This window comes from Rhamphochromis longiceps, linkage group LG1 (assembly GCF_057381845.1).
Source record: "Rhamphochromis longiceps isolate RC_006_pf linkage group LG1, R_longiceps_female_GT1.1, whole genome shotgun sequence".
NCBI classification, from domain to species: domain Eukaryota; kingdom Metazoa; phylum Chordata; class Actinopteri; order Cichliformes; family Cichlidae; genus Rhamphochromis; species Rhamphochromis longiceps.
The window spans coordinates 6,425,696-6,448,463 of NC_140557.1; the positions used below are offsets into that span (position 1 = coordinate 6,425,696).

Consider the following 22,768-nt stretch of genomic DNA (forward strand, 5'->3'; position numbering starts at 1 on the left):
ATTTTGTATGATGGATTATGTAGAAAAAGTAGAATTGGGCTGAAAGATCTGTCGCTTTATCACCTCTTCAGGTTGTAAATAGTGTTTTTAAAAAGTAACTAAGTAATTAATTACTTTTGAAAATAAGTAATCAGTAAAGTAAAGGGATTACTTTTTTGGGGAAGTAATCGGTAATTAGTTACTGATTACTTTTTTCAAGTAACTTGACCAACACTGGTTATCACACTAAGGGTATATGTGCCGTTTTTATCTAGATGTTGGAGGTGGGGTTTTTTATGTCACACCTTTTGCTCTGTTTATTTTATATATTTAGTATACGATAAATATGTAACAGAGAACAGTTCGCAGGTCCCTTGGTTTTATCATTTTACTGGCGCTAAAATAGCTGCCACGACCAATTTTTGCTGTAAAATTACTGTAATTTGTTTGGATAAGGAGAACATGATTTCTTTAGACGTTTAGCCTTTGTGACCACGTTTGACTTTATTTTAATTGATAGGGAATATTAACATTGTGGTCACGTAATTTTTATCAGAACCTGTAACAAACTACAGGCCACTACCAGCTGTTCAGCGACAGTGAGCATACATACTTATAATGATGTTGCCCAAAGTGGAGACTGAATAACGAAGCCTCCCCGTGAGATTTGAATCCTCACGGCTGTGCTGTGCCCAGTCTTACTTACAGTAGGACCAGACGAGACAATAACCTTTAAAGTGTCTGATGGGAGCACTGGCTAGGACATGTGTATTACAGTGGACATAAACAGTACAACAATATATATGTCATCCCTGTAACGTGGATCACAAAGCCATGAGCAGGAGGTCATTTCACTGCCAGTCACAATGTGTGTTCCTTGTTGTCTGGGCATGTGTGGTGTCCACGCGTATCTGTAAGCAGCCCCTTGCAGTCAGCAAAACCAGCCTGAGGACAATGGGAAGTGATGTGCGTCTCAGAGCAAATGCAGCTCAGCTGTCTGTTTGCTGTGTTTGTGTGTCAGTGTGTTTGCGTACAGTGTGTGTGTGTCTGCATGGGTCTCGTTGACTCACACTGGTAGCTGCTAGCGCTGATGTGGCATGTTTCCTTATCAAAGTCTGCTCATCACATTTTACTCTTTATGTGTGTCGCTGTGTGCATTTCACTTTCATACATGACTTCAGCTAAGAACACTGTTGTGAAGTTTGCATGTGGTTACCATGACTCCAAGACTGCCAGCAAGGAGGCAGTTAAAGGTGAGAGTCTTGCTTGAGGAGGCATGCTCTCTGCCACACACCAGACATTTCTCAAATTGTTCAGCCATTTGTGTTAGAGCTTAGCCAAAGATAATTCATCTCCCTTTCCAGCTCGTAGGTGGCTACTACAATAGAGTGAGACATGCATGAACATATCATAGCAATATCGTGTTGAAAATCTAATTTCAGCTTTATAAGACTTGCGTGCCGAATTGTGTGTTTGTAAGTGTAGTTACAGAAATTCATTTCCCATGAAATTACCCCTCTGCACTGTGAAGCCTGTATTACTGTGATTTTTCTGGTGTGAAAAATACACTCTGAGAGCTTTTTCTCTTGAAAACTATAATGTCACAACAGGTCTCAGTGCAGTGTTTGTAGCAAACATAAAAAGGGCTTCAAATAGTGATTAGTTTTCTTGTGTATCAGCATATGAAATGTTTTCTGCCACATATTTGGGAATCAAAGCTGAGCACAAACATTGATTTTCTTCCTTTTTGTTACATTTAAAATTTAGTATTATATCATTTTTGTATTTTCTATGTAACCAGTGATTTTTTTGTCACCTTTTTAAGTAGTGAGTTTAGTTTGTTTTTACAACCCAGATATCAAAAGAAGAAACTTAATTCAGGTTAAAGTTTCCCAAACATTATGTGGAAAGCCAGATGAAATTGTTGGTCAAACAGGTGTTACAGGTGTTAATTTATTAATATTAAATGTCAACACCTTATATATGAATAAATGTTTCAAAACTAGGCTAAGGTTTAATAAGCGGGTGTTTTTGTACAGTCTATGAAATAGCTTGTCTGATTTTATGAATCTAATAAAGGATCATCTGTGATAGATTATATATAAGAAATACACTTGGTTTACACTTAGTGGTGAGAAACAAACTGTCTTCTCATATCACAGAACAAAGACTGGCAGTATGGGTTAAAACACAGTGCCCCTTACGTACCTTCAATAATATCAGGCTAGGATTTATTAGAACGGTGTACTTTTGTCCAAATCAGTCAGTGCACCTCATCGGTTAAATCTGAATAATGGCTAACTGGCAGCTCTTGGCAAGCTGTCACTGAAACTGGACATAACATATTGATGAGTATAGCAAATCCAAGCATGGCACCCGTCTTTTACTTATCATTAATTTAGCCATAAGCCTACACAGTGAGCTGTGCTTCCACATATATTAGAATTCTTCTTCACTGGTTTCTGGGAAGAAGCATTCACCGTGTTATTAAAAGCCAGAGCACCCACCTCACTAAATATAATTACCTCACAAGATGCTCAAACATCTTGGTCATTAGTTTGTTTTTGTTTTTTGGGGGAAACCAAGTGTTCTGCCCAGCAATTTGTGACTGGCCAGGGCATAATTTTTAACATTTTGCTAGATTAGAAAAAATAAATCTCTCAGCAAGAGGTCTTAGCATTCGGCAGTGTTTGAAAACCTGCTCACAAGTGACTAATGTGAACTGGGAAAATTGGGACAGAGCCCATGGGAATCTACTTGCATAGTATAAAATATACATTGTGTACTAATTTTAATCCCTACATTAATTCAAAACCCCAATCTTTACTGCAGATGATAGGTTTTCTGATTAATCTGAAGGGTGGGAAAAGTGCCTTTGCTTTTCTGTTTCTTCTGATTGTGTGTACACATAGACATAAACAAGCAAATCCTTATTTGATTTTACTATTTTTGACAGTTAGACAAATGGACTATTTTGGTTGCAGAGCCTTTTCAACAGTGTACATGAAACTATACTGTACAAAGAAACGCACACACAAGCCCTATTCATAAAACGGTGCTTACCGTCTCTGCTTAGCTCACTATCACTATGATGAAAACACACACAATGACCAACACAGAGTACAGAGGCCAGTTCATCCTCCACTTGATTAAGTTAGCCCTGCAGAGGAGATGCCATCAGTCTTAATGTTACACGAGAAAATAGGCAAGCTCAGTCTGAGCTGGATAGGCTGTACTGCGTGAGAGAGGGTGAGACACTGAGACTATATTGGCAGCATAGGATGCTCGAGAATTATTCTTAGGATCTTGTTTTGTCTATTGTGAAGCTGCTATGTAGTTGTTTCATATTAACTAAGGATTGAAGTATGTGGAACAAAAGAAGCCTCACAGAACACACACACACACACACACAAACACAGACTCATTTTATCTCCTGAAGCAATGGCGTGCCCACTGAGTTGTGAAGGACTTCTGCATTGATGCTGTTTGTCTATCTTTTTCTCTTTATACATGAGTGACTTTGTGCCACAAAATTTGTAATGTAGCAAATTTTTGCCCCCTTTCACTGATTGAAGTTTCTACTTTTTCTGTTGTCGAACATATTGTATTCGTCAAGAGCCCTCAGTGTATTTAAAAAGACCTATGAACAAAACTGCCTTGTTATTAGTAGAGATGGAATGATACCACGTTTTTATGTCCAATACCGATACCGATATCATAAATTTGGATATCTGCCAATACTGATATGAATCCGATAGTGTTTTTTAATCAATAAAAATGTTTTTTTAATATCTTGCTGCTTTTTGTATAAGTTCATACTCAAGTTACAAAAAAACAAACACTAAAGCTATTCTGTTATACCTGTATGTAAAAAATATACTGCACCCAAAATATTTCATAGTTCAGCAATACTGATCAATCTAATAAACTTAAACCTACTCCATCCTCCCTATTCTGGTATTTTAAAGAGTAAGCAACCTAACTAATAGGGTTCTAAAACTCCCAGCAAAAAAACCCCAAAAACATAGGGAACCACCCACCCTCCACCTCATGATGCTTAATCGACGTAATCAACTTTAATTTGATGCAGTGTGGGGAAAAAATGCACAGAAGTCAATTATTTTTCAAGAATAATTAAATAGATTCAGCATCTTTCTTCAACAGAATTGCAGACTGCACAGATGGAAAAAGTACTATAGCTTACCTAGGGTATATTAGACTTAATAGTTACTATATACAGTAATGGACTTCTATACATTTTTCATCCGATTAAAACTTTGGGTGTAAGATTCGGATAATTATTTATTAAAAGCTACACATTTTAAATGAGAATAAGAAAGAAAAGTGTGTCTTTGTGCCCCCTTCTCCCTGTTCATGCCTTATAGGCCCCACCTGGCTAAACTTTGCTAGACCCGCCCCTGCACAGTTACCAGCCGTCAGCTACGTAGAAAAAGATCCTGGTGTAAAAAGTAATATTAAATAAATTCTAACAACAGCTTATCAAGCTTAAACGTGCTGCTGTTGTTCAGCCGCTGGTTTCCTCTTTCTGGCGCGAAGTGGGCCAAAAACAAACAAGAGAGACGGACTCACGACAGAAAAACCGATCAGCTGATCATTGATCAGTTTCATGATTGAAGTAGCAGCAGGAGAGGGAGGAAGAGGCAGTCACTCCATATATCGGTTGTTAAGCTTACCGCGGGAATGCTTTACAAACATTCAGAGATGAACTTACACACTTGCTTTACTTCTCTCGGGGATAACTTTGTCGGAGATGAAATGCCGGTTTGGTAGCGAAATGCTCAACCAGACCACTGACAGGTCTCGCATGCCACAGCCGCTCTATCACGTGATGCATACTGCTCCGAGATGCTAAGGTTATGAGGCGAGTTACAGCGTGTCCCAAATTTTGTGAGGTGCTTTTTTGATATTTAACGGATCGGATTACATTTTTTATTTCTCTCCAATATCCGATCCAGTAATTTAGGTCAGTATCAGACCGATACCGATACGTAATATCGGATCGGTCTAGTTATTAGTTTTTTATTTTACTTTTTTTGGCTTTAAATTTAACAGGAAAGAAAAGGGAAAGTAAAGCTTCACACAGACAAGGTCACTCTGACAGTTATTTCAGAGAGGTGCCAATTTTGACTGAGTTTTATCTACACATGAAATGAACACATCAAATCGTTTTCTCTTATATGACAAAAAACAGAAATTGCCATGTATATTAGTTTTACTTCAGTATGCAGCTTACTCTGAAAATGGAAAACGGATGCAAGAATCTACTGAAATGAGCAAATATGCATAGAAACAGATACAGCATGTAAGGAAAAAAAAAGAGTTTGTACAATTTGAATGAGTTTGAAAGTCAATATTTGGTATGATAACATTGATTTTTCAACACAGCCAAAATTCTTTTAGGCAAGCTTTCCTGTAATTTCTTAAAGTTGTCTTCAGGAATAGTTCTCCAGGCTTCTTGAAAGACATTTAAAGCTCTTCTTCGGATGTTGGCCTTTTGTTCTGTTCTCTGTCAAGATCATCCCACACTAACAACGCTGTGGTCCAGACCCTGGGGAGGCCACTCCATCACTAATAGTGTTCCATTGTTTGTTATTTTGGCAAGAGCTCCAGTACCACTGGGTCAAATGCAGCTCCAAAACATGACAGAGCCTCCACCGTGTTTTACAAATGGCTGTAGACACTCACTGTGCCTCTCTCAGTGTCGGGGTCTGTACAAATTGATCATTTGCATCAAAAATGAGCATTTTGTGCGTGTGTCATTCATTCTCGTTCTTCTGTAATTCAGAATATCTCAGCATTTACTCCTTGTTTCCATTTCTTAACACCCATCGATTAGCACCATTCCTGATGAGCTTTTGGTAAACAGTAGATGGATGAACTAAAGGGTTAGATAAATCTCTCAGGTCCTATGTTAGATCTTTTCAGGGGTTTTCCTATTGCTTAAGAACATGGCTTTTATATAATGTTTATTTTCTGTAGGCCCACATCCTTTTCTTTTGCCCTTCACTTCTCCAGTTTCCTCAGATACGTCAAAGGACACACTGCACAACATGCAGAGATATGCCCGGGTGCTCCGGTGAGTCCCAAATAGCTGATAGCTTTCTCACCCAATTGTTGCAACAATAAAATTTTATGCTCATCAAACTGATTCAACTAAAGAAATGAGACCAAGTTATGTGTTTTTGTGACAAGCTGCTAGTAACAAAGTACCAAAGAGATACAGTTAAAAATGTTTTGGTTCTTTACTAAGTTGTCTGCTATGTGTAGACAAAACACTAGTTAATGATTTGAGTTAATAGCCTTTCTTTTGCTTGAATGATTCATAGGTCAGTGTTAAGTGGCTTAACAAACAAAGAAAAAATTCCTGGGAACATTGTCAGGTACAAGGACTAGACTGAAAATGAGTGAAAAAGCAACCAAAGACCAAATAAACACTTGAAAATACCTTCAGAAAGCCTGGAGAAATATTGCTCAAGGACATCTTAGAAGCAAATATTAACGAATCAGGAGTGAACCAAGACTTTTGCTCAGTACCTTATCAGTACCTTTATTTTTGCTGTAAGCATTCAATTTCAGACATGCAACAGATGCTATTTGTATTCCAGCTGCATTGTGTTGTTTACACCCGTCGACCCTTTAATGCACTGACATCTGTCTGTTTTGCTCTGCTGTTTTGATCATTCAGGATACATTTCACATATAGTGTTACTCGGGATGCATTTTAAAGGTTACTGCTAGATTGACGCTAAAAAATGAAACAAGTTCACAGTTTGTGGTGCAGCCCACAGAGATGCACAGACTGCACTGGAAATGGTGTTCTTACACTTCGGGTTTCCTAATCGACCTGTTAACCACACAGACATGCTGCTGGAGTGAAAATGGGTGTTCTCTAATAATGTGTGAATGCGTTTTCAGTGGTGCAAAATGGATCTCAGAAAAAATTCCATATACTGTATGTAGCAGAGGGGATCACGGAGTGTGTGCATTGTAGCTTTCAGTCTCTCTAGACTGTTTCTGTTATGTCCTATGTCCCTTTTCTTGATAATCCCAAGTGGAACTTAGTTCAAACAAGTGGCAATCTGAGCCCTCGGTGTTGTATCTTTACAGGGTCAGTGACAATGACAGAAGTACTCTGACTCAAAAGAGCCTGAATTTCAAACACACCATAAATAATCGGATCCCTTTGATCTATTTATCATTTGTGTCCTTCATAGATGACTTTGGTGAGAAGCCTATAAAGTGTTGATGTGGCGTTCACTCAGAGTTGATGCTGCAGTATAATTATATGCTGCACTGTTTTTGACCATGTTGCTGCATTAGGCCAGATTTCCACTTGTACTCCCAAAAACTTTGATCTTTTTAGAGCCAAATGACCTCGTGTTTTCTAGTGTCATTCAGCTTTATCTAACTTTATTCGACATTCTAGGGCCTTAGAAAAAGTAAGAAACAGCCTTGGGAATTGGAAAAAACAAACTACAACCCTTGTCAGATTTCCTTCTCCCATTGAGTGATGAATGGCCTGTGATCACTGCTGGCCAGATTTCATACCCCAACATGAAAACATTTGTAGTTCATTTTTGGCAAACAAATATTGACAGTATCATAGAAACTGTACCTATGTGATTACTAAATGTGCTTTGAAAGGCATGTTTAATGAGAACAAAGCAAGGGTCCCAGTGAGCAATGAAAGCATTTTTCCTGATAAAATTCAATTTCTCAGTCAGACCTGTGTACCAAAGATGTTAAGTAGAAGCTGATATGCAGTGTGGTCAGTTAAGGTCAAGGAACACATGCTTTTCTTTGATGGGAGCTCCATCTGAATTCTGCCGCAGGCATATACTTAATAGGCTTGTGAACTTCAAAGCACCAAATTTGCCTTTGCCCCGTGTACGCCATTTGTTTTTAAATCAAAGTTTTAAAAGGAAAAAAAAATCCTTGTTTATTCACATAGTGGTGTCAGACAGGTTACCACATAGAGTGACCAACGTATAAGAAAATGGTGCAATGCAGTCCTTCATCTCTGGTGCATTTGCATATGACATAGGCATAATTGGTCACACTTTGTTTGGCTAGCGTATCAACGAGTCATAACAAAATGACATCATTGCTCCACGTAAAAAGGGTGGTGTTGTAAATATTCACTCTGGAATTGGATTGGTTGAAAAAATTGGCTTAAAACTGATTACTATTACTATTTGTCACATAGTAGATAAGTAGTAGTCATGTAAAAATTTTAAGAAGATGGATAGATGGCAATTTACTACATGTGAAGTATATATATATATAATGTGCAATTGGTGTTCTATGTCATAGTAGAAGATGTAAATGCAGAACTATATCTTTTATGGTTGTAGATATCCTAACACAGAGACTGATGAACAACATCTTTGTCTGTATGGACTGCCCTTAATACCTACTGATTTTACCTACCACTTGCTAATGCTTAGTTCTATAAATATTCTAAACATGTCAGAGAATGAATAGAAGAGGCACGCTGATAAGTGAATGTTTAATTGAGGGAGGAGAGAAAAAAAGAGTCCATGAATGGATGAATGGAGATCATGTAATGTGGAGTGGTCCAAAATTCACAGATCGCCTGCTGTTTCTACATTAGAGTACAGCTCCCTGGTTTCAAGGGCTTTTACATAGCTAAGAAACTTCACAAAATAATTGCAGCACTGATTTTTGTTCAGATGTTGTCGAGGCTATGCATACACTAAAACTGTTTGTAGTTATTTATGAACATTTGAAATTTAAGGCTTTATCCATCCACTGACTATATGATTTTACCAAGGGCACTGGGATATTCCCTTTGAGTTTGGCTTTTGTTTAGTACATTGCTGGGTGTTGACCTTATTAACACAAAATCGGGCTTCAGCGTGACTTCATCAGGCAAATCAAGACAACCTACACCCAGGACCCTATTAGTATGCTAATAAAGTCACTTCTCTAATGACTGCTTAGCAATTCAGTGGATTTTGTCTTTGCTCTGCTAGTACACACAAATGAGGGAAATACTTTCTTAGCATGCACGTCCACAAACGCATGCAGTGCTAATAGTTTGCACATTTATTTTTCATGTTTTTCAATGCTAGCAATTATTTTATAACCTCCCCTCTCTCCCTGTATTGTCCAGGTCCACCTAGTGCAAAGAACTGATTAATAAGTTGTTAAAATGCAATGTAAATATGAGGAATGCTTAAGCATGGTTAATAGTGTATTATTTGGATTTCACTTTCAGCATCTGATTCATTTTGAACAAATTCTTTTATCTGCCTGATTGGTGTTTGATTGATATATATACACTGAACAAAAATATAAATGCAACACTTTTGTTTTTGCTCCCATTCCCCATGGGATGGACGTAGAGACCTAGAAAAGCACAGTGGGGGGGACTGTGGAGAAGGCAAACGAACTCAACAACTTCTTCAACAGGTTTGACCAGCCCACAACCCCCCCCACCCTCACCCTCACCTTCACTACAGAGTCCTCTCCCCACTCTCCTGCCTCCCTCGCTTCCCCCCCTTCCTGACACCATGACACCCCCCTCCTCCAATCCCTCTCTCAGCAGCAAGACATCTCCCCCCCTCCCCTCCTCCCAAACATCTCCCAGTGTCACAGTGGATCAGGTCAGGAGGCAACTGAGGAAGCTTCGCCCCAGAAAGGCAGCAGGCCCAGACAAGGTGTGTCCTAGGATGCTTAAGGCGTGTGCTGCTGAACTTGGGGAGCCGCTACAACGAGTCTTCAACCTCAGTCTGCGACTGGGGAGAGTGCCCGCCCTATGGAAGACATCCTGCATCGTCCCGGTCCCCAAAAAGAACCGGCCCAATGAGCTGAATGACTTCCGACCGGTGGCACTGACGTCACATCTTATGAAGACTCTAGAGCGGCTCTTCCTCAACCTCCTCCGACCACAGGTACAACATGCCCAGGACCCACTACAGTTTGCATACAAGGCGGGTGTCGGAGTGGAGGATGCCATCCTGTACCTCCTACACAGAGCCCACTCACACCTGGATGGGGGAAAAGGCACGGTCAGGATACTGTTTCTTGACTTTTCCAGTGCCTTTAATACCATCCGGCCCTGTATGCTTCAGGAAAAACTGAACAGGATGGAGGTGGACCCCTGCCTGGTGGCTTGGATCTCCGACTACCTCACCGACAGACCACAGTACGTCAGGCTGAAGGACATCACGTCTGACACTGTGGTCAGCAGCACAGGAGCACCACAGGGAACTGTGCTGTCCCCTCTTCTCTTCACCCTGTACACCTCTGACTTCTGCTACAACTCTGAATTATGCCACATTCAGAAGTTTGCAGATGACACGGCCATCATGGGGTGTATCTGGGATGATCAGGAAGAGGAGTACAGAAGTCTGGTGAGGAACTTTGTCGCATGGAGTCACACAAACCACCTGCAACTCAACACCTCAAAGACTAAGGAACTGGTTGTGGACTTCGGGAGGTCCAGAGAAGGTCCACTGCCGGTTCAGATAGAGGGGGAGGAGGTGGAGGTGGTCAACAAGTACAAGTACCTCGGGCTGTGGGTGGACAATAAACTGGACTGGTCATGCAACACAGAGCACCTGTATAAAAAAGCCCAAAGCCGACTGTACTTCCTCAGGAGGCTGAGGTCTTTTAACATCTGCAGGAAGCTCCTGAGGATGTTTTACCAGTCGGTGGTTGCTGGAGTACTTTTCTATGCTGTGGTGTGCTGGGGGAGCAGCACAGCAAAGAAGGACTCATCCAGGCTGGAGAAACTGATCAGGAAGGCTAGCTCTGTGGTCGGCATGAAGCTGGACACTCTGGTGACAGTGGCAGAGAAAAGGACATTAAAGAAACTGCTGGACATTATGAACAATGCCAGGCATCCTCTGCACACGGCCATAAACAATCAGAAGAGTCTGTTCAGTGACAGGTTGCTTCTCCCCAAGACAAGAACTAACAGACTTAAAAACTCCTTTGTCCCACACGCCATCAAACTGTTTAACTCCTCTCTGGAGGGGAGAGGGAGGGGAAACAGGAGGACAAAGGAGGGGGGAACAACTAAGCTGTAGTGCCTCTTCACCTCACTGTGCAATACCTTGTGCAATACTTTTTGTAAATAGTCAACAGTGCAATAGACTCAATACTTGAAATGTGCAATTCACTTGTATTTTTATTTTTTATTCCTATTTATTCTATTTATCCCCTTTGTATATTTTATTTATATTTGTCTCTGTATTTATATATGTGTGTGTGTGTGCGCGCGTGTGTGTATATATATATATATATATATATATATATATATATATATATATATATATATATATATATATATATATATATATATATATATATATATAACAATTCTGTAACTGTAACTTCAGTCGTTGCTGTGCTTTTTGGAAGTCGAATTTCCCAGAGGAACCCACCCGAGGGATTAATAAAGTTCTATCTTATCTTATCTTATCTTATCTTATCTAAAATTCATTCCAGATACACAATATAACCATCCCTCCCAAACAGTGGTCACAAATCAGTCCAAATGTGTGGTAGTGGGCACATCTGCCATATTGAGATAATCCATCCCACCTCACAGGTGTGCCACATCAGGATGCTGATCTGACATCATGAGTAGTGCACAGGTGTACCTCAGACTGCCCACAACAAAAGGCCACCCTGGAATGTGCAGTTTTTTGCGCTATTGGGGGTCTGGGGACCCAGAACCGGTCAGTATCTGGTGTGACCACCATTTGCCTCATGCAGTGCAACACATCGTCGCATGGAGTCTATCAGATTATCAATTGTGGCCTGTGGAATGTTGGTCCACTCCACTTCAATGGCTGTGCGAGGTTGTTGGATATTCGTGGGAACTGGTACACGCTGTCGTATACGCCGATCAAGCACATCCCGAACATGCTCAATGGGTGACATGTCCGGTGAGTATGCTGGCCATGCAAGAACTGGGACATTCTCAGCTGCCATCTGCCCTGAACAATGTGAACCATGATTCATCCGTGAAGTGCACACCTCTCCAACGTGCCAGACGCCATCGAATGTGAGCATTTGCCCACACAAGTCTGTTACGGCAAAGAGCTGGAGTCAGGTCAAGACCCCGATGAGGACGACGGGCATGCAGTTGAGCGTCCCTGAGACGGTTTCAGACAGTTTGTGCAGAAATTGTTTGGTTGTGCAAACCAATTGTTCCAGCAGCTGTCTGGGTGGCTGGTCTCAGACGATCTTGGAGGTGAACCTGCTGGATGTGGAGGTCCTGGGCTGGTGTGGTTACACGAGGTCTGCGGTTGTGAGGCCGGTTGGATGTGCTGCCATATTCTCTGAAACGCCTGTGGAGACGGCTTATGGTTGAGAAATGAACATTCAATGCACGGGCGACAGATCTGGTTGACATTCCTGCTGTCAGCATGCCAATTGCACGCTCCCTCATTGCTTGTGGCATCTGTGGCATTTTGCTGTGAGACAAAACTGCACATTCCAGGGTGGCCTTTTGTTGTGGGCAGTCTGAGGTACACCTGTGCACTACTCATGATGTCAGATCAGCATCCTGATGTGGCACACCTGTGAGGTGGGATGGATTATCTCACTGATTTGTGACCACTGTTTGGGAGGGATGGTTATATTGTGTATCTGGAATGAATTTTAGGTCTCTACGTCCATCCCATGGGGAATGGGAGCAAAAACAAAAGTGTTGCGTTTATATTTTTGTTCAGTGTGTGTGTGTGTGTATATATATATATATATATATATATATATATATATATATATATATATATATATATATATATATATATAGTGACTGTTGGCGAACTGATGCAGCACTTCAGGTACTTGTTTTACAGTGCTGTATTATTGTGCTGCACCTGTAACACGTGCTGAGTATCATGTCTAACTCTTGCCATCTCTTCTTCTACAGTACTCAGTGGCCTCTGCTCCAATGACTGCCCTGAAGGTGTTAAGGTAAGATATTGTGCTTTGTTTTTTCACTTTTCTAATGATGACATAGAAAAGGTGTTATGTTCTTATATGTCTGACCACAGATATATCTGTCTATCCATTGCACTTATCTGTGTACATCATCGTCCTCCAGAGGTTGCAGTCTTCCAGTATTCTATAGCAGGAAGAGAGATGGTACAGCTGCTGGCCAAACTTTACATCAGTGCAGAGCATCAACTTTATATTTAGGAAATTAGCAAGGAGGATCTGAATGGGTGATGTGCATTTAAGCTTTAGACCAGCATGAGCTCTTCTTTATAAGTAAAGCACCTATCATTTAATGCAGCTTGAGAATGTGGGAAAAAAATGAAATGATACGTTTTGGTTTCATTCAGTAGCAGTACCAGAAATGTGCTGTTTATATTTGCTTTTTCATAATGGAGAGAAGTTACAGACCTTCATAATAAATTTATAACAGATATCAATACTTGGTTAACTCCCTGACGACATTATGTAACTTTCTGACGTATCCAAGGCTTCATGTTTGCATCGATGTGATGAGACCAGGTACTTCTTATCAGTTTGATACATACTGGCTTCCACAAAGTTAAATTCAGTATTTCACAACTTTTACAGTATTTCTTAAGCTACATTTGTAGCTCTTTTATTAGAAAGTAAAATGTACAGATGGTCATTGTACAATCTATGTAAAAAAAAAAAAAAAAAAGAAAGAAAAAGGTAACAATAAGGGATTTTTGTTTCTCATTTGTTGGACATTGTGTAATAGCAAATAAAGGCTTTTGAAATCCTGATGTGATAAAGCAGTTACAGAAACTTACCAGCTGCTCAGACTGATAAGAGCTTTGCATAAAACTGTTGATGGGCTTCTTGCTTCAGATACTGACGAGAAGATGTAGTGCAGTCCTAGAAAGTCTGTTTGGTATTCCCAGTACAAGGTATTCTACTAAGTGCTGATAATGTCCCCTGTACCCATCACTGGACTACACTGCACATTACCAGATGAGGTTGCATTGAGGCAAGTCGAGTGGGGTTGAACTTTTTGTGTAGGTCCTTTTGGGAAAGCTCTGCATTATCTGATGGCTGCTAATATGAATTGCATTGCAGAATGATAGCTCTTGTAGCTTCCGTTACCGCTTCTGTTACTATAACAGAGACTCCATTCTCCATTATAGCTTGTACCTTTCATTGATTATCACAAGAATTGCGCTGGCTTGCATCAAAATAGGTGGAAGTTCAGTTTCATGTTCACTTCTCCCTGTTTTTCCTTTTGTCCCTCTCCTGCTTTGTCAGTTTTCTTTGTGTGTGTGTGTGTGTGTGTGTGTGTGTGTGTGTGTGTGTGTGTGTGTGTGTGTGTGTGTGTGTGTGTGTGTGTGTGTGGTGTGGTGGTTGTGGTGTGGTGGTTGTGGTGTGGTGGTGGGGTGAGGGTTGCAGTGCAGGACCAAATACCTCTTTAGGATTACTTTGGTCACTAGCAGATTGGAAAACACTGGCTTGTCTGCAAACACTAACCATGTATTGGGCAAGTTGCAGTGAAATTTCAAAATGTGAAAAATGTGCGACACAAACCGGAAACAGAACACACTCTGTCAAAGTAAAAGTTTTGCCTTACTACTGCAACAGTCACATTTGAGTTTAAAGTTCCCATTTGGAATTGTGAAACACTTCTCACAGTTATTTAGTGAGTAGTTGGCATTTTCCATATTAACTAGTTGTATCGCTAATATTATATACTAGCAACCAAAGCAATCAGAAGGAGTTTTTTTTTTTTTTAGTGCAGCGCAATATACCACTTTGCAACCAATTTTACACTAGTGACAGCCCGCAACCACTCACTGACCAGTCGCAGAAAACACACTTTTCCCTAGGGATGGGTACCAGGGGTGACAGTTAGCAGTCAGTGCACAGTGACTACCAGTAACCATTCACAACTGACTGAGAAATAAACATTTTTCCCTCGTGCGTGGCGGTTGCCAGCCGTCCTCTAGGGCTGTGTGAATGGGACCTAACCGTGGTTGTGTCAAGGGCTCTTCAGTGGTGTCTGGTGTCTTGCGTAGATTGCTTTAAATGCCCTTTAAGCACATATGGCTACTCATCGCATGTAGGTGGACAAAGAAATAAACAGAAAAAAGACTGAAACAAAGCAGCCAGTAACATCCACTACTTGTATTGTCTCTTACCAGTGGAAAGCCCTTTGCAAAACACGTTAACTTTGGCATCAGCACAGGCTGCTGGTGTTAGAGTTGTTTTTGTTTTCTGTCTGTCTACTCTCCCGCCCGTTTGTTGTCTAACTGAAAGGTATGATGAATGCTGTAGACGAGTGGAGCTCGTGGCTGTTTCTACTCCTCTCGTCTCCCATCCATCAAACCCCTTTCATTTCACTCTCCCACTCCTCTTCTTCTTAGTCACACCTCTCTTCTGCTGTCTTTCTTTCTTTCAGCCCACTAGTCTGCTCCTCATTGCACTCTTTCCTTTTTTTCTTTTTTTTTTACCTCATTTCTATTCCTCTCTCACCCAACTGCTGAGTGTCACAGCATAAAGGCCCAAGTCTCCCTTGCAGCGTGTATGTGTGTATAACAGGCTCATGATTAGTTGATGTAAAGCGAAGGATGGCGCGACAGATCTCTTCATTAGTTGCCATCCCTTCATAATGAAGAGATAATATGAGAGATGAGTATCCACCCACACAGGCACGTAAACATGCAACCGTCACACTCATTTATGCTCAGTCAAATCAGCTCGGTCCGACTTTTGCGTGTTACCTACTAGTGGAAATAAAACTGAAGAATGACTCAAGGTCACTTGTGCCTGTATCACTTCCACCGCACCCTGATTGTTTCTCTCTGTCCTCTTTTTCACCTTCACTGACAGATAACTGAAGTGAAAAGAGATTGCAAAATATTAGCTGTTGTTCGATGTCTTATTTATGTGTCTACATGTGTTTTTTTGTCAGCCTTTTGGTGTGAACCAGCCAGGCCCCTATGTCAAGTACACCACAGTGGATTCTAATGGTTACCTGAAAAATGCATCAGGTAAGACCTTTTTTATTTTTTGGGTGGGGTGGGCTGATCTTTTCCTGATAATTCTAAATAACTCTGTAATGATGTAGAATAGCCAAAATAAGCGTTCATTTCTTTGATATGTTACCACCTCAGCTTTAGCACACCAGCAACAATTATACCTAATACCTATTAATAACTTAACCTTCTGACAGTGACGGCTGTCCTTTGTCTGGCTGAACTCCACAGGTGTGTTTCGGAGGATATTGGAGAAAGTAGAGACTTTGAAGAAGAGGGGCATATTGATTTTTATTTTCTTGTTTTCTCCTTTTATAAGTGAAAATAGCCTTTAAGCTTTTTAGTCTCAAAGACTAAAAAGGCTGAAATAGAAAGGGCAGCTGAAATAATGGAAAATATAGTGCTTCACAAAGGTGCTATAAAGGAAAAGAAAACAAATGAGTTTGATGTGTCAGATCTGTCTCATCTGACCTGTCGTAATGCAGTTTTAAAGTGTTAGTCCATGTTTACAATTATTATGACTTAAATATGAAACCTGGAGTTACTGCATTGGGTCTGTCTGTGGGATACAGATTTCTTATATTTTGTGGAAGACTATCGTAGAAAAATACTGTGAAAGCTTGCAAAACACTCGGGGCCCTGTTTCTCCTCTGAAGTGCTTTCCTTGCTGAAGCAACACTCAGAAAGCTGCAGCTTCCTCTGTTTTTTTTTTTCCTTTTTTGATTCTTTTTTTCCTTTGGATTTAAGTCCAAGTTACTTGTCTTTCTAGAAAGTGCCAGCATCACACGACAGCTGTTTTCTTGTTGCTGTTTATTTTGTCATGCTGCATCACCTGCCACCCTCCTTATAATTCGTGAAGAATACGTTCATGATCGTATGAGGCCATAGTGACTGTTTGTTATGGATGGAACTGGTTAGGAGAACTGAACTGAAAATATGTCGCCTACTGACAAACAGCTCCACTTCATGTAAGCTCGAAGGACTGTTCCTTGCACATTTCACTCTATTAAATAAATTCCTCTTGAAAGTCATGTCCATAATTACTTGGACAGTGACACAGTTTTTGTAATTTTGCCTCTGTCCACCACCCCGTGGATTATAATTCAAGGGGTTTTACAAAATATTCTGTTAACTGTAGTTTGAGCTGTTAATGCTTAACAGCAATTGAACAAATTAAGAAAAATGTAAATATTGGGATGACGTTTACTTGGAAGCAAATCATTTGTAGTCAGTGACTGCCAAATGCTGTTTCAGTAGCTGCTTAAGGTTCTGCTTGTTCGTGGGTCTCTCTCCATTCAGTTTTGTATTTATTAACTGAAAAGCTGCTCTACTGGTTTGAGATCAGGTGACTGGCTTTGTCTTTGAAAAATATCCATTATTTTGGCTTTGTTAGGAGAGCTGAATTAAATTTCTGTTTCCTGTTGAAAAACAGCTCTTCTTGTATGGTCAAAGGACTATTCTTTCCATAGTACAGCTACAGATGCTTTTGCACTATGCTTTGTTTTTGTCAACCGCTGTCCAATGAGTTTTGAACCCGTTCTCACTCCTGAGGCGTAATATACCAACGATTTGTCACGTCCTGTGGCAGGAGGAACGCGAAAGATGACCTTTTGCATTCTTATGCTACACACCAGGTTATGGATTAAATCCAGTAGAATGACGCTCCAGTGGTAATACACGTTCCAGCCCCAACCATAACCTTATCCCTAACCTTAACCACGACTTTAATGACGTTAGATAGTGTTTTCCAAAGCGATTTAAGTAAAATTAACGATTCCTAACGGTTCTCATGTTTCTCAATATAGGGACGTGGTGGGTGCCCGGCACTGCAATATACCAACGATTTGTCACCTAGCGTAAAATGTTACTCTTTGAGAGTGAGAACGTGTTGCAGTTTTGCAGCAGTTGGTTTAATCAAAGCAGATAGTTTACACTTAAAAACTTGTACTTCTACCAGCACTTACATTATCAATAAACACTAGTGACCCAGTCCACCTGGCAGCCATACAAACCCATGGCATAACACTGCCTTCACCATGTTTGACAAATGATACAGTGTGCTTCAATCACGAGCTGTTTCTCTGCTTCTTCATGCTTTTCTCTTCCCATCATTCTTGAACACATTGGTTTGTTCTTCCCACAGTGTTTTCAGTACTGTGCCAGATCTTTCAGATGTTTTCTAGCAAAGTGTAGTCTAGCTTTCTTGTTCTTGAGTGTAAATAGTAGTTTAAAACTTGTTGTTATGCCTGTATTTCCATTAATGAAGGTGTCTCTCGATTATAGACTTTGACATTGAGTGTCTTGACATTCAAGACCACATCAGACAGTCTTCAGTCACTCACGTTTTACTGTTTCTCTTACAGGTTTATTTTGTTTTTTCAGCCTAATGTTGGCCTCCGTTATGCAAACAAATTACTCTTTAAACAGTTAATGCAATTCTTTTGAATTAAAGCTGAATGTCTGCACTTCAATCATATCTTGATTGTTTGATGTAAAATCCATTGTGGTGTTGCAAAGAGGAAAAAAAATTACAAAAATTCTGTCCTTATCCAAATCTTACATACCTTAGGGTGGGTGGTATTTTATTAATGTCAGTTGAAAACTTTTGACTCCAGCCGTTTTGATTATATTGCTAAAGCTAGTAGGATCACTGGGTCATGTTATATTTAGCAGCCCATGAGGTAACGAACTCTACGCTACTCTACTGCTCAAGACTAATAAGGGTAGAAGTGAGGAAAAAGAGAGTGATGCATAGAAAGATGAGGGGAGACACTGAGGACAGCAATGCTGTGCTGTATTAGCTACAGTTAACATAGTTGATGTTACATTGTGGGAAGGACAGAGAAGTGGAAGAGGACACGACGCACTGACAGCCTGGGGTCAGGGATATATATAGTCTGTGTGGATTCCTCTGTGCAACATAATTCAATTTTGTCAGGTTTCATTGTTTCATTTGTCTGTTGGCACAGTTGGAGAATATACATATTTAAAGAAAGAGCGGTCATTTCACAGTCTCACATCATCATTATTTCACCACTATTAGACAGCTATAAGCTCCTGTCTATGAAACTGTGCTCAAACGAATCTTCTAATAGCTGCAGAGTTTTTAGTTTGGTGCTCTCTGTCCCAGCCCCAAAACACAGAGTGGACAAAAAATCACATGAACTCTGCTGTATTTGGCTGTTTCGTTCCCTCTCCACACATCCCACTGCTTTAAAATATGCAGTTAAATGGGCGTAGAGAGCAACAGTGAAGAGGGAGCAGTGTGGCAGTGTGGGGGAGAGAGGAGCACCACCTACTCTCATACCCACTGCAGAGAAGATACAGAGAAGAGCGTGATACAGACTCCCACTTAATGTGGATGCACACTAAGCTTAGATTGTACAAAGGTTTTAGAAATGTATATGTGGTTACGTTTTTATATTATGTTTAGCAAACAGCATTAAAACACACTGTGCAACTGCTTAACATGAGTATGACCAAGAATACAGACAGCAGGAAAATGGTGAAACTGATGTCATAAAGCAATGTGGCTTTTACTTACTGCTTCTGATTCTTTAAAGGTCTTTCTCAGCTGTGAAGTGTGGTGACTCTTAAACATTACGTTTATCTCTGCTCCAAGTGAAAATCTTTGAGTATTAATATAGAGCCCCAAGGTTTTGATCCCTAAGGTTTTAAATGTGGTCCGGGTCAAGGATCTATGTTCTTCCCACCAAACCTAGAAATCCAGCATGCCTTTTTTCTTTTTCTTTTTCTTCATAAACCTCAGCTTGCATTTAGGTACTTTGTCGTGTTCCACGTAATGTGAAAACCGTGTTGTGAAGTGACTAGTTGTAGTAATGAACCAAAGGGAGAATTATCAAAGGACCTTCATAGCCTAAGCTCACTGCAACAACTGTCCTGTTTTGATTTCTTCACACCACTTTCAGTAAGTCATTTTCAGCTGCAGCAGGCAGCTGAGGCAAACCCACTTGAGTTCTTTTCAGCATAAATCACTAGACACAAACAGTTAGAGACTAGATGGACATAGTGCAACATTTAGCAATCAAAGAGCCAGATATCTTCCTCAGGAATTGTTTGTGACAAAAGCAAATGTTTTGTAACTCCTAGAGGTCTGAAGAAGACTATCATGTGTTTACCGCTTCAAATTTAAGATTAAGCTATTTTTAAATACTGTTGAGTTTTTATAGATTCTTATTCTAGTGCAAGGGATGATGCATACAGTAAGTGTACCATAGTTGATCATAATTCATGCTACAGATATGGTAATAAACCCAAACTCTTTCATGGCTGATGTGGAACTGGGGAAGGAAATCAAAGCAATTTTCGTCAGATAAATGTGAAAATGTTTCTCAGCACTTATACAAAGAGAAATGCAGCAGTGAGTGCTAATACCATGTAACTGTGAATCTCCTGTGACCCCCACCCCTCAGGGAGTTTTGCTGCAAGTCATCTGTATTTCTTGTTTTTTAAAGCCAAAAATTCTAAATAAGACACATACAGAACAGAATAAAATAATCATAATGAATAGCTCCTTGCTTTCATGTTGGTCCATGTGGTCCTTCTAGTTCGTAAGAACATGGTGACATTTTGTTCACTCAGCCAGTACATCTTTGTCAGTAAGAAGTCTCTGGATCCCCAGACAGTGCTCCTGGTTTGGGATGTTCATAAAACAGACTCCCATGTATTTAGAATATCCTGGCAGTATTATAGCCTGTCCATCATAACTCCAGCTTATTCTTTCAGTGTGTGTTAGCTTGGAGTGTACAGAGAGAGAGGAGGAGGAGGAGAGCACAAGTAGCCAAAGGCTTTGCCGGCACAACTCCCCAGACCCCTCATTTAACAGCAGCAAAGTGCTGCCAGGGAGCAGGCGTGTGTGCATGTGTGAGTGAGTGAGTGTGTGTGTGTGTGTGTGTGGTGATTTAAAGTGTATTTATTCTGTAGCTTGTAGCTCGGGGAACAGCCAGCGAGGCTGCCAGAGATGAGCAATGATGGGGTGCACACAAACACACACATACACACACCCACGATGTCTGGGGCTCTCCACCGGGGCCCAACGATCTTCACTTACCCTTCACCCTCCTGAAAGGGAAAGAGAGCAGAGAGGAAAGGAGAGATTATAAAATGCTAAGAGATGGAGAAAGGACTGAGGAGGCTCAATAGGGGATTGAAATTCCAGTAGAAAATAGGAAAAAGGAATAAAAGGACAGAAAGAGGGGAAGCAGTTACTTATAAGAAAGAAATACTAAGATCTAATCAGAAAAGGAGGCCGTTTGGATGAAGATGGGAGAGGAATAAAAGCAGGGATGGTAGATGTATATGGCAAGTTCAATCAAGCACATGGGACTGCTTTGTGTGATATGAAAATGGCACAGAAGGAAATAATTATTTTTGGACTTTTCATAGTATTTTGCATCACAGAGCATTGTTTTGCAAGTAGCTTTGAATGGACCACATCAGTAGATGTGATTTTCAAACTGTTAATTTCTTCCACGACAGAGGTCTAAATCATCAGTTTTAACACAATGAAGAAAGATGTCATGTGGATTTGTTCTTGTAAGTTACAGAAATAGTTCCTCTTTCCAATAACAATAAACTGACTGAATCTGGAAAAGCAGTTTTTAAGTGCAGTTATTGAAATTGCACTTATTTTTCCAAAGATATTTCAGGGTGTCAGTTTGATTCATTTAATGTGAACATTTTCAAAAATGTAATCATACAGTTTTTTTTCTTTATCGATTATTTAATGGTTTCACTGGATTAATTGGTCCAGCCCACTTGAAATCAAACTGGGCTATACTGTATGTGAACTGTGACTTAAAATGAGTTTAACTTCCCTGTACCAGAGCTGAGGGGAACATCGTATATACTCAAAAACGATATAATGATCATATCACCCTCTAATCTGATTAGATTGCACTGCAGTATAATAAGTATGTGTTCATGTATTTATCTTTTATACATTCTGCAGTGTGTGCATACTGTATTTCTATATGTGTTCTGTCTGGGTAGCAGCATGTGCATGCATGCATACCCTAACATCTGTCTCATTGTGACCTTGTATGTATATTGTACCAGACAGTGGTGCGCCATGCCCCTTACTAAGCAGGTTGGATAGATGAGCATGGGCTGTGATTCTGACAACACCACACCTCATTATCAACTAACTCCTGCTGAGACACAGAGGGAGTGAGGGGGTGGAGATGAATAGTTGAAGTTATTCATTAACAACCTTTTTAATCCTTTTTCTCCTCCACTCTGGACACTGCATTGTGTTCCTCTCAGGGTCCCAACTTTAGACAATCAGGGGACAGAGTTTGAATATAATGTGCCTCTATTAGCATGATCAAAACTGCAGTGTCAGGAAAAACATGCTTAGAACACATGTAAACATTTTTATTGTGAGCTCCAGTAAATTTGTTGTCTTTACATGCAAGCTGGGGTCAGTTCACCTGCTCCTGGTGCTGCTGCTCTGAGTTTTACTGCTTTTTTTGTGGATTTCATTGACTGCAACAACAGAAGCAGACTGATCAGTTTAACTCTTGATGTGACCTAACAGTGAGCATGAACACCACAGCCTGCTCTGCACCAGTGCAGCATAGTGCACCATTGTCAACTTCTGTCAACAGTACAGTAGACTAACCAATTTAGTCTTCAATGAACTATACTAAACTGTGTAGTATTTTCATACAATCTTAAACAATTTCAAATTACTATGCTTGAATTGTTTTATGAAAAATCTTCGGCACAACACCATGTATAGATCCTATAAATGATTAAAAAATCTAGCATAATTTGGA

General features: G+C 40.2%; 1 protein-coding gene across 1 annotated transcript in view; it reads left to right on the plus strand.

The window, feature by feature from the left end:
* Positions 1-22,768, plus strand: part of itfg1 (integrin alpha FG-GAP repeat containing 1) — a 166,041-nt gene that overhangs the window by 111,365 nt on the left and 31,908 nt on the right. Inside the window, exons 13-14 of the mRNA XM_085414551.1 lie at positions 12,914-12,957; positions 15,905-15,983. Coding sequence (XP_085270677.1) covers positions 12,914-12,957; positions 15,905-15,983 — 123 coding nt within the window. The remainder of the gene's footprint in view (positions 1-12,913; positions 12,958-15,904; positions 15,984-22,768) is intronic.